This window comes from Ceratosolen solmsi, unplaced genomic scaffold (assembly GCF_000503995.2).
Source record: "Ceratosolen solmsi marchali unplaced genomic scaffold, CerSol_1.0 scaffold11, whole genome shotgun sequence".
NCBI lineage: Eukaryota > Metazoa > Arthropoda > Insecta > Hymenoptera > Agaonidae > Ceratosolen > Ceratosolen solmsi.
The window spans coordinates 1,496,527-1,514,839 of NW_011948416.1; the positions used below are offsets into that span (position 1 = coordinate 1,496,527).

Here is an 18,313-nt window from a genome sequence, read left to right on the forward strand (position 1 = left end):
AATTCTTAAACAAATTAAATACTACAAATGATAACACTTTCTGTTATAAAACCGTCATTTTATCAGTTGATTATAAGTAATATTTACATTATAATGTAAAAGTAAATCAAACGATTTGCAAAATGTTATCTGCTTATAGTTTAATTTAATTTCATTCGGAAAATTTCGATGATCCGATTAAGTATCATTGATTATTATATAAATTATCGGATATTTATCTGAATTTTTTCCAGTCTTTGATTTAATATATACTCACACATGACATTTGGATAATTTCCAAATAGTTGAAGCAAGTAAATATCTTATAATTATTAATATAACGTGTATGTATATACTTAATTTTATATGATAATGATGATTTATATAATAATAAGAATCCATGAACAAAATAATATTTACATTTATTCTGTATGTGGCTAATAATATGTTTAGTTTCAAAGACATAAAATTAATAATAAAATTCTTGTTCCGTACAAGTTAATAAATAAATTTGTATAATATTCTTGATTGTTTGCAGTTCAAATTTAAACTTTTTTCCCTGAAAAACAAATTCTTTTTTTATAAATTATCATTTTAACATTTACTTTATTTATGAAAATACTTCGATATTAAAAGTATAATTTTATCTGTTATAATATTTTTTAAATATACATTTACACAGGCGGACTTTTAAACAATTAAAGTATTTAAATTATATTTTATGATAATGATATGTTAATAATTGCTATACTTAGCATGGTAGATTATGCTAAATTAATATAATAAAAGAACTAAATTACAAAAAAAACTAAATTATAACCATATAGTTATAAAAAATATCAAAGTAAAGCTCTATAGAATGCAGTTTATTTATACAAAAGACTATAAAATTGTTTATATAAAATGAATTATAAAATGATCTTAATATATGATTTAAAATATTCGTTATATATAAAAATACGTTGTATAAAATTAGAACATAAAATTATTTGAATGTTATATGATTAAATTGTATATTTGAAAGTTATATAATAAGTGAATACATCACTTACTAAGTATGTTAAAAATATTAATTATAATGCATTATATTCGAATACATTAAAGTTTTTGCTTTAAAATTTTAAACAGTGAAAAGAAATTCTTATTCTTTCTTTGAATACATATTGAATATATGTAAAAGAATTATGTGATTAAATTTGTATTGGAAAAAATTTGTTTATGTAAGCATTAGTACTGTTAAATACATTACTATTATTAAGTACAATACTATGATACAAAAGTGGATTAGATATTTTATGTAAAAATAACTCCTGGTAATTAAATTAATTTTCTTGCAAAATCTATGACCAAACTCTTTGAGCATTCGAGTATAAATAATTAATCTTACGTACAGACATGATATTAAAATTTTCCAAGCATCTCGCCACGCTTATTACATTACTGATTGAGCCCATGAATTTTAATCTTGACTAAATCAAGCCTATTATTGCACCTCATAATAAAATCATATTACGCATTTCCAAAATTTTTATCGACTTTCAATTATAAACACATGGATGATGCAAGATAATTGATGCTTTGATAATAAAGGGTTAATGCTTTAATAATAAAAAAAAACTAATTGACATTATTCGACTACTTGTTATAATTGCAGAATACAAAAAAGTTGCTAGCCGCAGGTGTAACAGGGCCCGAAGGTCATGAGATGTCACGCCCCGAAGAGGTTGAGGCGGAAGCAGTTAACCGTGCTTGTGTTATTGCAAATCAGGTAAGTTTACTTTATAGAGCATAACACACGTTGTATATCGTTCTATAGAAGTGGAACTATTCTAATCTAATACAGAGAAAAGCAATGTATTTTTATGAGCTTTTTTATTTTATCGTATAACTTTTTAGATTACACACTAGTTTTATTTTGCATAAAAATATTATTTGTTCTTCGGATAACGATTTATAAAAATATGTATAAAATCATTTCTGAGTGAGTAAACAAGCAAGTACGCATTGCATATCCTGCCTGTATTACTTACTCAATGCTCAAATAAATCGAAGAGCATATCAGACACATGACAAATAATAAATGATTATAAATGTAGAAGATTTTATAAAATACTTATAAATAGATACTATTTTATTTAATATCATAAATTTAAAGCACAATGAAGGGCATAATATAGCACAAAATATTCAAAAAGGTAGTCTTTTATAATTTTATTGAAAAATGATTTTAAAGACTTTTCAAAAAGAATGTTTTAAGGTATTTGACAAGTGCCCTGCTATTCAAATTTAACATTTTCAAACAAACATGCTTTTTCAATTTATGTGAAATAAAAAATGCCATTATTAGAGTTTTAATTTATATTTTGAAATTTCAAATCCAATCAATACTTCGACTTGAAATTATGTATAGAAAAATAAATTGATAAATCTATATTAAATATAATAACTCTAAGTAATTAAGCCACCGACAGAAAGAAATACTTAATCATTCAATTTTTACTTTGAAGTAATGTTTAATGAAATTTTGATAAATTCTATTGAATAAAAATTCATTGTTATAACTTTTGTTGCTAGTCTATCATTTTTTTTTTTTCAAGCATCGTTTAAGCAATTTCATTTAATATAAGCACGTGGATAGTTCCATTTCGAATATTTTAATGTATATTTATCTTTTCTGTATGCGTTTCATTTTTTATATAAGCTTTTCCTTTTTATTTTTTGCATAAAATAAACCCATAGTTAAAAATGTATATTATATATGAGTATTAAATTGACATAATAATATTCATTAAATAATTTATTCTGTTTGTAATAATGTGTTCGTATATTAAAATTAATTCTAATGAATTTTTGCGATATATATATATATATATCTATATTGTTATATCTCCTTATATTTTTGCATGAATGTTTAAATGTGTGCATATTGTTTTGTATGACATATAATTTCTTTTATATATATATATAGAAATGCATGTACGAATAATTGTATAATATTGTATTGCATCTATCTGCATAATTGTCGGAATTAAGTTAACACATTGTCTAATTTTTTCTTTTGATAAACAATGTTTAATAAATGGAAAATCGAAGCCTTTGAATATACTAATTCCCATTGTCACATTTAAATATTTTAAAAATGATAAGGGTAGTGCAGGCCATCAAAAGTAAAAGGAGGTAAATAAGAAAAATATAATGAAAAGGAAAGCGGCACTGAAGAAATTCGCTATAGTTATGCGTTGGATAAAAAGGAACATATGTATCATAATATATAAGCGTTTGAAAAGTTTCTAGTAATTTTCCGTTAATCCGGATATGTTTTGTAAAAAATTAAAATTCGATTAAAAATGAAACTTGTTTAACCATGTCTTATGCTTTATCAATGTTTTTCCATTAATCTTTCAAATTAAAGAATTTAGTACATTATATTAATCATTAACTTAAAACGTATATCTTTTTTACATAGATCTTATATTTAAGTATAAATGATATTTTACTTAAGTCGGATTTAAAAATTTGAAGTATTATTAATGATGGAAAAAATATTCAAATATATGAATAATCTGTAAATAATTAATTTTCTAATTAATTTTGTATATTGAAATTATTCTAATATAGAATAACTTTTATTCAACAACCGTATGAAAAATATATTATGAGAAAAAATTAATTGAACCAAATTTATTAAATGCAGTTATTTATGCGAATTTTATGCCATATATTATTCGTTATAAAAATATTGAATAAAAAATATGAAATTAAAGCTTTTCAAATGCTTGTACACACGAGTATGACAAACATCGACACTCTATAAAAATTAATCGTTATAAATTTCTTGGAGCGAAAGTGTGCTTTGTATAAAATTATTATAAATCAATGAGTTAAATCCACTATAACAAAATAGGTTTAGTTTTATTTCTTAAATATATAATATTGATAAGTATAAAACAACATCTTTGTAAAACAGGACACCATTTTTTATGTTATGTCATCTTGTAAGCATTGGCAAATATTTGCTCTGAACATTTAGCCTGGAAATATCGAGAATCTTATTCATCAACCTATTAAATACAATAAAAAAAGTTTTTTAAAATTTATAATTTAGAACCATTTTTTAACGTTACGAATATGTAATTATTTACACTTTATTTGGAAAATTGGATATACAATAGAAAATTTAAATGACACGTTACTGATTTATTGTGCGTGTCACGCTTAAAGTAACTAAGCAAAGGGACAAATAGTCGCCAATCGACTTGTGAAACTTGTTAATAACCGCTCCAAGGAATTTAGGTCCCGAATTCGTGAGGAGGGGGGGGGGCACGACACAAACACGCGGATAGACATCAACGACGTCTCTTCCCCCGGCCCCGTCCGCGCCAGATTACGTATAGGTTACATGGACTCTTTGACGTACATGAAACTTAGGTGTTGTGTCCGCTGTACGTGGTGCACATAATGAGCCGCAGCGCGGCGGACGAGCTCGAGAAGGCAAGGAGGCGGGGCAGTTGCGTCTGGGGCGAGACCCTTGCCGCGGCCCTCGGCACCGACGGTACCAACTACAGCCATACCTGTTGGAGACATGCGGCCGGGCACATCCTCAGTCCTCCTCTTAGGCCAGATCCGGACACGCCGATCTCCCTCATGAGGAAACTCGTCACGTGAGTCTGCACTTGGTCAGCGCTATTATTACTTTTTCAGAACGCTAGGGGTCGCAAGCGCATATCGCCTCACATTTTAGTCTTTTTCATCGTCGATGATGATTCACGAATTGTAGACTTATTCTAACATGTCGTATAAAGTTGTAAGTTCACCCTTTCCTTGCGTGACATTTGCATAATTCCATATAATTGTCTGTAGTGTGTCCATTATCATTATTCAATAGTCATAATCAGTATGTACCGTATGTGCGACTGAAGTTAAAGAGTATTTAGCTTTCAAATAGTCGCGCAACTTATCAAATAGATTTTTATAATAATATTTCATTAAGTATGAGAATGCGCCGGTAAGATAATTTTTCGATAACATATAATATGAATTATACTTCATTTCTCTAAATAAATGGAATATTATTAAAGATTTCATTTATTTTTTATTTGATTTAATTGTACCATAAAATAATAAATTCAGCTTTAAATTATCATAATTTTACTTGTTACGTGATGATAAAACAATTTATAAAAATTTGATATTATAATCCGCGAATTGAAAATTATATAGAAAAAATTATGTAGAAAGAATAATAATATAATTATAATAAAATGTAATGTAAAATATTTTCATAATTCAATAAATTAGTTTATTATCGGCTAAACACTTTTTATAATATTAATTAGAATTAAAATTTATGTACCCTGTAAGATTAATATTCAGTTAATTTGTCTTCATTAATTATGAAATTCCACAGTATATTGACAGTCAATATCAAATGACAATGTATTAAAATATTGATATGTAAAGGATCATACCAACAATAGCTTTTTAAACTAATCTTTTTTTTTTTTAATCAAATAAAAACTATATAAATCAATTAAATCTGAACGCATATTAATTATTTTTATTTTATCGATTGTCTTCTAATTATTAAAATATCAAGTGTATATTATTTTGTAAGGCGCTAAGATACATATTTTTGTTAAATATATATTTTACCTATATTTTATTTGATTTTATTAGTTATCATTTATATGATTACAATTATAATATAAATGAAATGTGACACATACTAGTTTAATCTTCAGTTTCAATTTATAGATATATAATTGATTTGACTTGTATAATTTATAGATAAATAAGTATATGGAGATAGAGAGGGTGTAGCGGGAGGGAGAGGAAAATCAATAAAGCTTCGGAAAAAGTGATATATCATTTTATTCATATTAGTAAAAACGAAGTTTTAAATTAGAGTATTAAAATTTAATTCAAATAAAGTGACTAAATATTCCATTTTAATATTTGATAAGATATTTTAATATAAATATTTGATATTTTTGATAAAGTTCAAATGATAGATAAAAATGTAATAAAAAATCTTGACAGGGAAATTATTTATAACTAAATGTTGGCATATAATTATTCTGACTAATTTAAATTCTTTTTTTTTCATGCCTTTGTACATTTGTTATGTAAGAATTTCAGAATTATCGCTAATTTATATTAAATACTTATAGTATTAAAAAGAAATCCCAAGTAAAATTGAAAAATCTTTCTTTCAAATTATTATAAAATTCTTCGATATTGTCTCATCCCATTGCCGTGTATTATTCACCAATATATAGAGAAACGAGTTATAAATGAAAAAATTTGTAATGGAAAATTTGTAGTTATTAGTTTTTTCCCTTTCATGGCGTGATCTACGCTCGCATAAAAATACTCCATGAATAATTGAAGAGGCGCGCGCGTTCCCATAAATAGTCACCAAATATAAACAATGGAAAAAGCGTGCTTTTCGAAACGTGCGAAAGAATGATTCGCAACGCAAGTGAAACGAGAAGACAAGCAACTCTTTTCGCAGGCACACGTGTGTGTTATCGGGAAAAAAATTGTGCGTCTCCTTCATCTGCGCGTAAAACGGGAAGTCAATTGGCGACAATGGCAAGAAAGCGCGAGAAAATCTTCACCGACGGCGACGACTTTCCTCTGCCGTCACCGTTCCCCGTTATAACGTGTCTCACTCGACGGGGGCTTAGTTTTTCCAACGCAGTTAGAACGAGTGGCAGCGCTTCGTTTTTTTTTTTTTTTTTTTTGTTTTTTGTTTTGTTTTTGCCATTAATGGAGAGCCCGCGCTGGATTTCTCGTGGGCTACGCGCACAGGAGATAACGCGTTTTGTAATTGCTGCGCTTTCTCGCCTCTCTCGCGCGTCTCTCGGCATCTTGAATGCGAGGGCGTGAACGAGATGCTTACCTGGCCACTTTCGGCCTGGCCTACTCTCCTAATTCTATTGATGTACGGTGACGAGATGAGGAGATGCCGAGATTGTAGATTAGTAGCGTGTTTGACTGATTCCAGTGGCTTGATTTAACGGGGCACTCCCCAACCTGACACCCGAGAATTTTAACAAGATATACTGACATGTAAGCATTTTCTCATTAAGGAAACCAAACTAAGAGTAGCTCACGTACTTAGTGACAATTTTTTATCTGTTTTGGAAGAAGTTCTTTTAGACGTATCACTGTTATGCAGGCATATTTTTACTCTTATAAATTGCTCTTATAATTACAATTCAGCTGTTTTCTTCGCTTATTAAGAATAGCGTCTAATTTATAGTTTAAGCCTGAAAAAATTATTAGCCAGAATTGTAAATATTCGTATCATTAGTGGTATTTATTATGTCCTTACTCATAGTTTTTAAGGTAATCGATCAAAATTTGTCTTTACAATTATGCACAAGTACTAATGGTCTAATGCTAATAACGATATACACAGTATTGTGATTTTTCATAATTATTTTTATGTGAAAATTTTTAATTGTCGATGAGTCCATCGATCAAATGATTCTCATTCTTGGTCTATATTATATATTCCAATCATTTTATTTATATTTAGATAATATTTATATCTTGACAATATATATATAAAGAAAATAGAAATGAAAATAGGGATTATCGTTATTGAAGTATTATAAATGAAGTTATAAATTAAATAAAACCTTTCAATACTATATTTCATCGTCTCGCCAATGAAATTAAGTGTTGACTTTTTGACTCAGGGAATCGTTCGTTCGTATTCAATATAAAAATTTGACCGCGTCTTCATTATTGACTAAGGCATGAATAAAAATATCGTTCAAATTCATGTTGTTATATGTAAAAAACATTTATCTTAAAGATCATTAAAATGAAATGTCACAAAATCATAATTTTTTTTGAATTCAGAGAAAATAATTTTCACAAAGATTTTGTTACGCGCGAGTATTATTACTTCTGATCGAAATTGTTATTTCTACGTCTTATCTCCGTATTGACGAATGCCCAAATAAGGTTCTTATTATTAATGACCGTATTTCATAATCTAATCTTATATCTGTTCACGTTGACAGTAATAATTTATTAGAATATTGCAGACAAATCGATAAATTTCTTTGTAGCTTTGTGAATTGGACTTGAAGAATTATGATAGGTATTATATTAATATTTTACAGAACTGCAATATTAAAAACTCATCGTATTACTTTTGTATTTTTTCATGTATAATATATAATATACTACATTAAATTGACATTTAAAAATTAAAAACTGAAGTTTATAGCAATACCTTCATTATTTAATATTGATTATTTTTTAAATTGCTATCTATATTTGTTTGAGTTTTCTATGTATGCTCATTGTTTTTATATAGTGTCTCTTGCAATATACTATTTGTTTAATTTCTTGTTATTTTCTATGCACTGCTGGATGGATGTTTCGACTGCTTTGATGTTAATATGCCAAGTAAATTTTTTAAGTTAAGACTTATTAGAAATGATAATAAAATTATATTATTTTCTGGATAGTCGTTTCAATAAAACGTATTACTACAAGAAAATTAATATCACCGATACAATAATGTACCTATTTATTAAATTAAACTATTAAATACTTGTTTCCTAATTTTTAAATTAATATCATAAAAGTATTGATTTAAAAGTTAGCAAATAACTTCTTTAAAATAATTTATAATTTAACATTCCGAAATTTTTCATAATTAATAAATTAGTGTAATTACTTTAGTAGTTAAAAATTCTTAATAATTAATAAATTAGCTGTATTTTGATGTTTAAATTGAATATCGTAGTTCTGTATGTGTATATGTTTAGTTCTTTCTATAGAATGCGAGCTTTAAATGTATATTTATAATCCACTGTTTTTTATATATTAATTTAGTTAAATTGCTTTAATCAGTATCTGTTTTATTTAAATTATTTGTCATATACATTTCTAAATTATCTGTATAGAAACCTTTTGTACATATTTTATATTATGTTTAAGAAGAAAAGTTGCGGTGATACTTTAAAATAAATTGATTTTTTGTTCCTTATATTATCGAGAAACAAAATCATAGAATAAAATTACAAATATTTTCAAATTTGTTACCGAAAATTTTTATAACCAATAAAGTAATGTAATTGTAAAGTTTTTTCCCCTAAAATTTAACCTTCTAAAATCAAACAATTAAAAAATAATGGGATATTCCATAAGCATCTATCTTTAATAAAGACGATTAACAATTTTAATATCTTGTGAAAAATGCAACGATTGTTAAAAAAAATCATCTTGTAATATTTTCCCTTTATATGTTTTTAAGATCGCGAAAAATAGAGACTGTTAAAATGAAAACTTGTCAATATATACAAAATATCACCTTATCTTTCCTCCTTACTAAATTGTGCGGTACTTTATTGTGCGTGGAGGAAACAAGTGGGACGTTGAATTATAATTCAACTAATTACAGTACACTTAACCTCTGTGGATTCTTTTATTATACACAATATGCTCAATGCCACAAGACTCATGAAAGAAATTTATATACAACCGCAACTTTCTAAGCCTACATTACATTAGTAATTAATTATTTTAACGAGTAAAGGCTCCATGGTTTAAGTTAATTATTTTTTCTCTTTTTCTTTTCATTATTCAATTCAGTTTTGTATTTTATACTGAATTATGGTAAAATCTCTCATTGAAGTGCTACCCGATGGAGCATCTTCGTATTTCTACATTGAACAGTAATACCGATGCTATACAATATTAATTTACGTATTACGACATATAACTCTATAAGAAATAATTATTATTTGAGTACATTTAAAATATCAAAGCTTACACAATATTTATAATAATTAAATATTTATTTATAATTAAATTATAAGTTAAAAATAATACAAATTTATAAAAATAAAATAAATTACTATGAGCTGAGATGCACATATCGAGAATATTATATCCCGTATGGGTATTTCTGTTTCCGATATTTCTATATGATAAAGCATTAAAAAGATCCGTTAGATCGTTTATCACGAGGCACCGACTTCAAAAATACGCCCTCTAAGTAGAAAAATAAATATTCTTATGCAAGGCCTTTCGACTTTTCTTTATGAAAAGTATTTTTAATTACGTAAAGGTGCATCTTACGCGTTACTGCGGTTATATAGAGCTGCTCGCATCGGCGGCAACTCAATCGTCAGCTTCGGCGGAAGAGTCGAAAAAAGTCACCATGACTTCCCGTATGAGTTCGTCCTCAAGGAGGCTCCACGCACGTAAAGCGATCGCCCCATGAATTGCGAAAGAGTCGTTAACGGGTGAACTGTCGGGATCAGCTCAACAGTCCACTGTACGTGACAGCCGTTTCGAGCAAATCCGCTGCGGACGTGGTGTCCGGGAAGCGAGCCGACGGGGCTCTCATCTACGGCGAGGTTCTGGCCGCGAGCCTTGGTATCGACGGCAGCGCCCAGTACGAACAAGACGTGCTCAGGGCAAGAAGCCTCGTTACCAGTCCTCCTCTTAGGCCCGACCCTACTACGCCGACCTATCTCATCGAGCAGATCGTCCAGTAAGTAACGGAGCCCCCAGGACGTTGCCAAGCGTTCCTCGAGAGTCCTGAACATCAACGATGGCTAGGTTCATCGCAATACATCTTACTACCCCATAGCTGGGCTTGATTAGATGCGGCAAGAAGGATGCAGAAACAGTCAGCCAGTTGCTGCTCCTTGGCAATTAATACGCGTCAAGTGAGACGTAATGGAATAGAAACGCTATTTCATTGCGTAAACAACTATTGACGCTTTTTAGGTCCTCGAACAATTCATATATTACGGAAATTAAATTTGAAAGAAAACTCTTATCTATTTTAAGGTAGCTTGTACGTTATTTGAGAATCAAATGCATTCTCATTGTGTAAAATATTAACTTGGAATATTGTGGTATTTAGAGGTGAAAAAGTAATTTAATTAGTAATTGAGAAGGAACTTTTGTTTAAAGCTTTTTCAGCGTGGGATATAAGTATCATCACAATAATAGCCGATGATTTATCTAATTTTCAATAAATACACATTATAAAATGGTGGTCCTAGAGTAATTTTGTTACTATATAATATCTCTATAATGAAAATTATCGAACATAAAGAGATTATATTTTTTTATCTTTTTTTTAATGCATTTATATATGTTTATTTATATAACTATATACTAATGAAATATTACGAGTAGGCAGGATTATTATCCATTCATCACTATATTATTTTGATTTATTGTTTATACGTTTGTTACGATAATTTTTGAGATAATGTTTTATTTATCTTCAATTCCATAAAATCATTAAATTTCAATTTATAATTTATATAGAATTTATAATTTATAAAGATATCATGTGCTAAACTCTTATTGCATCTGCTTTATAAAACCTTTAAAGGTTATTTTAATCTTTAAATGTTACTTCAAAGGAATTCCGAAAAATTAAAAAAAATGTCATTGAATTATTCTTTAGTTTATTATATTCATTACATTAATTGTTTATATATAATGGCAGATATGAAAGTATATTGATAATTAATTACATCTTACACTATAATGATAATTATGATTATGAATACTAATGATTATGATAACCATGAAAATAGAAGATGAAGATATGATAATCATAAATGAATATCATATTGCTTCTCTATTAATTGAAATTTTAAAATTAATACGTCAGTTATTTTTCTATACACATTTTTAATACATAAGACATTGTGAATTAAATCCACCAAGAATATTGTGTAAACAGGCGCGCGCGCATTCACAGTGATAAATAATGGATTACGATACTATTTTAGCCATTCTACTAAAAGGCTTGTTGAAAATTAAATATTTTCATCTATAACGAAATTAATAACGAAAATAGCATATGTCTAAAACAAAAATTTTCAGCATGTTAAAAATTAGTTTAAAATTTTTCTCAAGATAATAATATTTCGTATGCTTTTTGTTCTCAAAAAAAGTATCTATTATGTAGAAGATTGGCAGGTATCGCTCGTCTTTTATTGATAATGTAAAGAATAAGAATTATACAATGACGCGTAGGGACGGACTGCAAGTGACGGGTAGCGACAACTGCACTTTCAACAGCGACCAAAAGGCTCTTGGTAAACATGACTTCTCCAAAATCCCCAACGGCGTAAACGGTGTTGAGGACCGCATGTCCATTGTATGGCACAAGGGTGTGTACAATGGTATCATGGATCCGACACGATTCGTCGCCGTCACAAGCACCAATGCGGCCAAGATATTCAACCTCTATCCGAGAAAGGGCGTCATTGCCGTTGGTTCGGACGCCGACATTGTCGTCTGGGACCCAAGCTCTAATCGTGTCATCTCCGCCGAGACTCATCATCAGGCCTGCGATTTCAACATCTTCGAGGTGAGCGTTCACGCGGCTACTGCAAAAATATGCCAAAGCTATTTGATATTCAAGAGAAAATCATAACTTGCGTATTATGATCACTAATATTGTATCTATTGTATTGTTTAATTTCATCAATCATCTCTGCTTTCTCGCGTTTACTATAATTTTTATTAAAATAACATTATTCATAAAGGTGCTTATAATTGATAGACAACAATTTAAGAGAAATCGATAGAAATTCAACACGTGATTTAATAATGCGTTAAGTTACATATCTACTGACAATATACACTTCTCTTTTAAGTACCAAAAATATGTAAACATTTTAAATAAAAACATGCTTTTTAACTGAACTAAAGGTTCCCAGAAAATTAAATAATTATTAGTTGTATTACAGAAGACAATTTTTAATGAAAAATTACATTCTTTGAAGTGAAAAGAACGGCTTATCAATTCTTTCATTTTGTTAATTAATATTATATTAATTTTTATATTCTTTTAACAAATTACTTATTGAGTACAAAATTCATTTATCTTTTATATTAAAAGATCGTATAAAACTATACCTATAACGATAAATATGGAACAAATATTAAAAGTCACGTTTATGTAATTAAATCTTTCCGTAATTAACGAATTTCAATATACTTTAATCTTAAAAGACTTAAATAATAATAGAAATTTAAACGAGATTAATATGAGAAGGTAAAAATGAAAATTTTAATATGCTTATTGGTAACAATTGAGCTGTATATATATAATCATGATGTATTATTAAAAAATAATTTAAAATTTATTAAATATAAATTTTATGAAAAAGGTAACTGCACATTTCTTATAAAAATTTAATATTATGTCGAATAGTTTTTTTTTTAATCTTTCATAAAATAATGAAAAAATGAACAATTTCAACTTAATACGATAATAATAAACCTCATATTTATTAAAGAGTAAATATTTAGTTGTTTTACAAGTTGTTACTAGTAATACATTAATTCTATATCTACAAAAGAAGTTTGCTAACATTTGCAATCATTAAAAATAGTTGTTTATATACTTGTCATTGTTGCATTAAAATAATTTACTCATTGAATAAGTTAAAAACGTTGCAAATAATTGTTTATTAATGGAAAAAGTCTAAATATCTTTTATTTTTATATATATATGTATTTTCATGTGACAGAAATATATGATAATTTTTTGTAACTTAATATACTATGAATGAATATAACGTAGTAATATTGAACCAAAAAAATAAGAAAAATAAAATAATCAAGATAATTTATGTTTTTAATTGTTAATTATGTTCAACTTTCAAAAGTTTTTATAATGCTGCGAGCTATTGAAAATGAGACAAATCAGCTTTTATATATAAAGGCGATTACCTAGAGCTTTGGCTCACCCAAGACCCCCATCAACCTTTTGTCATAAATAAAAATAAGAATTTACAATTTGACCTAGGGCATGGAAGTGTATGGGGTGCCAGAATACGTAGTGGTTGGTGGCAGAGTGTGCGTAGACGAATGCGATTTGAAGGCGGTGCACGGCTTCGGCAAGTTCATCGAGTGTCCAGCTTATCCAAGCTATGTATACGAAGTCGTGGAGGAGCGTGAAAAGCGTCCTCGTGGAGTTGCACGTTCCGAGGCTGAGGCACGAAAATACGCTGAGGAGGAGGCGGTATTTGACAAGGCCCGAGAAGCCGCAAAAGCCGCTAAAGCTGCAGCAGCCGCTGCCGCCGCCGACTCCGCCGTTGCCGCTACCAATGAGAACAATCACGTGCAAACCAACGGGACCTCACATTATGACGGGGAGTATGCAAGACCTAGAACAATTGTTTATACATCGACTTTCCCAAACTCGGCCATAGCCACACCGTCCTTCAAAGGCCCGAGGCTCGAGGGGCAGAGGAATCTTCAGGACTCAACCTTCTCCATCAGCGGTAAGAGCTTTCACATTTGAGCTTTTAAGATTTTCGTTGTTTAGTCGCAGCATTATATTTTAATATAATTCAAATATCGAGAATGCCACCTATAGATCAGCACATTTCATTAAATCTAATTAGATATTCATGTTGTATCTATAATTTATATCTATTGCTATCCGGTCAGCCAAATTTCGGCGTACATGTCTACAATATTACATAACATTTTATATTATGTTTTAAGAAATTTTTAAGGAAAAGTAGTCTATGTAGAGTTATCGCTTATCGTGGTTAATTTAATCATTAGCTAATTGAAAGGCAGCTTGTTAATTTTTAATCAGTACTAAAAATTATCATTTATTTATTAATAACAGAGGACTCTAAAGAAACTTCGCGATCCTGCATCCGCGTCAACAATCCACCCGGTGGTCGCAGCGCTGGTGGCTTCTGGTAAATGTTATGTAACTCATCTTTGGACGATAATCAAAATGAAGCAGTCGAGAAGGGAATTTACGAAGGCGAAAAGAAATAATTACAACGCATTAGCCACCGGTCTTTCATCGCTTCGAAGGGCCGTTGATGTACTTCGATACTCACGGAGGACAAGAATTTACAATTCGGAATAACTTGACAAGTTCCATATTACGTTTTCGGTTGGATCGAAAATCGATTATTATTATTATTATCATTATCATTATTATTATTATTATTATTATTATTATTGGATAATACGCATTAAATATATACTACTCAACAATGTTTATTTTTCCATGCGTGAAGAAAATTGCGAAATCTTGTCTTCGCGTTATTGCTATGATACGCGTTTTCTCCTTTTGTTGTGTATCACGAATTTTATGTTACATTGTTATCGTATATATGTGTATGCATCTATTATGAGTTTTATTTTATATTATATTTTAAAAATTTATCGAACGAGAATCTATTATAGATTCACATGATCAATTTATTTTCTTTCATTCATTTTTTTTCTTTTTTGTTTTTTAATGGAAACGTTTTATCGCAGCATAATTCTTAAGCACGATTGCACATAAGCACATTTACTCGCTCAAAAAAGGAGAAAAAATAAAGATGAATTTGAAAATTAAATGCAGCTATACCCACCACATACGATCGGTAGATATCCGATTTACTACTTCATTATTCATTAATATTAAAGAAGCTCATTCGTAATATTGCAAATAAAATTAATAACATTGCGCATTCGTAACGTTATCACATATTTAGTAATTGGTAATTAGTGGAACATTATAGTTACATTGCGATTATAATTGTAATAATTGTTATATAAGATATTAAACGTTACCAATAGATGAACGAATGAAAAAAAAACAAGATAGAAGAAATAATAGATTCGTAATACTTGTCTTACTAAATCGCTTCAACGATATTGGGCGATTTATATAATGCAAAAATGTGCAAACTTATTAAATATATAGATATATATCTAAAAAATATTGGTAATAACATGTATTATCGTTAAATAGAAATAAAAATAACAGTATACAATTTTTCTATGTGCAGAAATTAATCACTCGACTGAAAATCAATGTTTGAAACTGAATTTTTGTACAACCAACTTTATATATCGATACATGGATGCTTTTGAAACAATACATTACAACATAATTGTTCATTCAAATGCAAATTACTTGCCTTGTGATAATTACACTATTGTAAAAGACATTTAAATTTTCATGTTTTAAAATTACGATGAACACATTCGAGATATTAATATTTTCCTGTTAAAACTAAATTAGAATCTTATAAGATTCAGTTTTTATCTATGAAGAGTATTCATTGAATATTCAAAAAACGCTTTTTAAAGACGTATAATTATTATTATTATTAGAATGAATGTCTGTTATGATGTATCTGAATTCTTATAATAAATATTAAATACTATATGAATAAAAGAAATGTTTATATTTTACCTTTTCATATTTTTTATAATAAATAAACAATGATAAAATGTACAGGAATATTATAATGAAGTTTTTTTATATTTATAAATTGTACTAGTATTCAGATTCGAAAAAAAAACTGTATTTTGTTTTAAACTTTAAAATTATAATTATAAATATTTAGACTAATAATTTTTATTTTTAAAAATATTTTATTTTAAAATATCCAAAGATCCATATTTTCGATGATTTATTCATTATTACAAATTAATTTTTATTTAATTTTCTACATCCTTGTGATGACCTTTGATCACCTTTAATATCAATCTCTAGATTATATTGATTTTTCTTTCTGTTTTGAATAGTAAATGTAATATTTTCAAGGGGATATTTATTTACAAAATTATTTTAATTACCGTATAAACTTTAAAAATCAACACAAATGTTAAGAAGAAAATTATAAAAGCTATCGAATATTGTAAGATCTATATTTATGGTCAGAATTGAATTTATTTTATTAAAGAACCTTTTTAATTTTGTACCTAAAAATAAAACAATATTTTTATTGTTTTAAAATTTTTTTATGTTAAACACATTTTACAACAATAAACAAATTATACATCTTCAGACTTTAATGTTATTTTAAAATTTTAATGTTAATATTATTACGAGGCTTATGAAATATTTTTAATTATTAAATATTTAACTTAAATATATGATAAATAGAATTTTTACATATTTCAAAAATTCATATGCAGATCTAAATAATAAATCAGAATTAATTCTTAATTATACTGCATATACACAACCTTGAATATCAATTTTTCATTTTATGGTTAACAAGAATTTTATTTTTTTAAATATTTAATCTTTATAATCCACAGAATTTGGAAGATTTACCCGATGTAAATTATTCGGTCAAATGATTGTTTTAATCATTTTAATATCAAATATTGGTAATTTACATAAAGATGATAGGTTTATAATTTAATATTCTTAATTTTCATTGATTTAAAAATTAAAATGCATTTTTAACATCCGCACAATAGGTAATTTTACTATATTTATATTATTTTTAAATCTATAGAATACTATTATCGTAATAATTAAATGAGACGTTATTTTGAAATGACATTTTTTAATTTTCTATTTTATTCTAATAAAAAATTCCATTTAAACATATCATGAATTGATTATAATTTTTAATAATTTATATCTACATATGAAGTTAGTGACTTCTTTTAAAATATATTTTTATTTCACCGAATGAATAGTAATGAAATATCTTAAAGTAGGGAATCATGAAAACTTTACAAATTTTCTATTTAACTTTTTATAATTTAATTTGCAATAATAATAAGTATAACAATTACTAAATACCAAATACGTATTCTTTGTTAATAGTTTTCTTGTAAACGTGAAAAAAATTTGATTTTGAATGTTTATTATTCACTAATAGAGCGATGAAGCAGATATAATAATTTTGAACCCATTTCTAATTATTTCGAAAATATTGAAATCTTTCATATTAATAATTATTGATATTAGTAATACGTTTATTATTATTTTTATTGTCACTTTTAATTCCTAAATTATTCCATACTCTTTATTTATTAATGAAACGGCTTAAAATAATTTTGTAAAAGTTTATGCTTGAAATAAGTTATAATATATTTTTAATAAATTCAATTGGTTTCATATATCTAATTTTTTAATTAAATTTTGCTCTGTTATATACATAAGATCTGTAAAAATTTGGTGTTACATCGAAATATTATAATTATTGTATTTTTATAATATTCAAATAAGTCTTATGACCCGAAAAGTAAGACCAAATCAAATTAACGTTCGAAATTTAAAATGCACTATTTGAAATGATGTATTTCAATCAAAATAATTGTCAACGGTATTGGAATCTTTGATGAAGCCGATTTTGGTGATGTATTATTACATGTTCGGTACCTATTTATTAACATTGAAAAGCTGTCAGTATTGTAAACTTATCACTAGAAATCAGAATTTTATCGCCGAATGTATGAAAAACTTGCGCGATAACGTTGATCCTATGTAAAAAGGATTTGTTTCTCTTTTCGTTTTTCCTTACGTACACAATTCTCTGATTTTTTTCGA

General features: G+C 27.4%; 1 protein-coding gene across 2 annotated transcripts in view; it reads left to right on the forward strand.

Moving 5' to 3' along the window:
- CRMP (Collapsin Response Mediator Protein) overlaps positions 1 to 14,974 on the forward strand; it is a 38,026-nt gene extending 23,052 nt beyond the window's left edge. The window contains exons 5-9 of one of the 2 annotated variants that reach the window (XM_011495648.1): positions 1,634 to 1,747; positions 10,275 to 10,507; positions 12,019 to 12,355; positions 13,802 to 14,279; positions 14,636 to 14,974. In XM_011495648.1, coding sequence (XP_011493950.1) covers positions 1,634 to 1,747; positions 10,275 to 10,507; positions 12,019 to 12,355; positions 13,802 to 14,279; positions 14,636 to 14,715 — 1,242 coding nt within the window. In that variant the 3' untranslated portion in view covers positions 14,716 to 14,974. Of the gene's footprint in view, positions 1 to 1,633; positions 1,748 to 4,407; positions 4,641 to 10,274; positions 10,508 to 12,018; positions 12,356 to 13,801; positions 14,280 to 14,635 lie in introns of both variants that reach the window. The other variant, XM_011495647.1, reaches the window with a different exon arrangement.
- Positions 14,975 to 18,313: the final 3,339 nt, after the last annotated feature.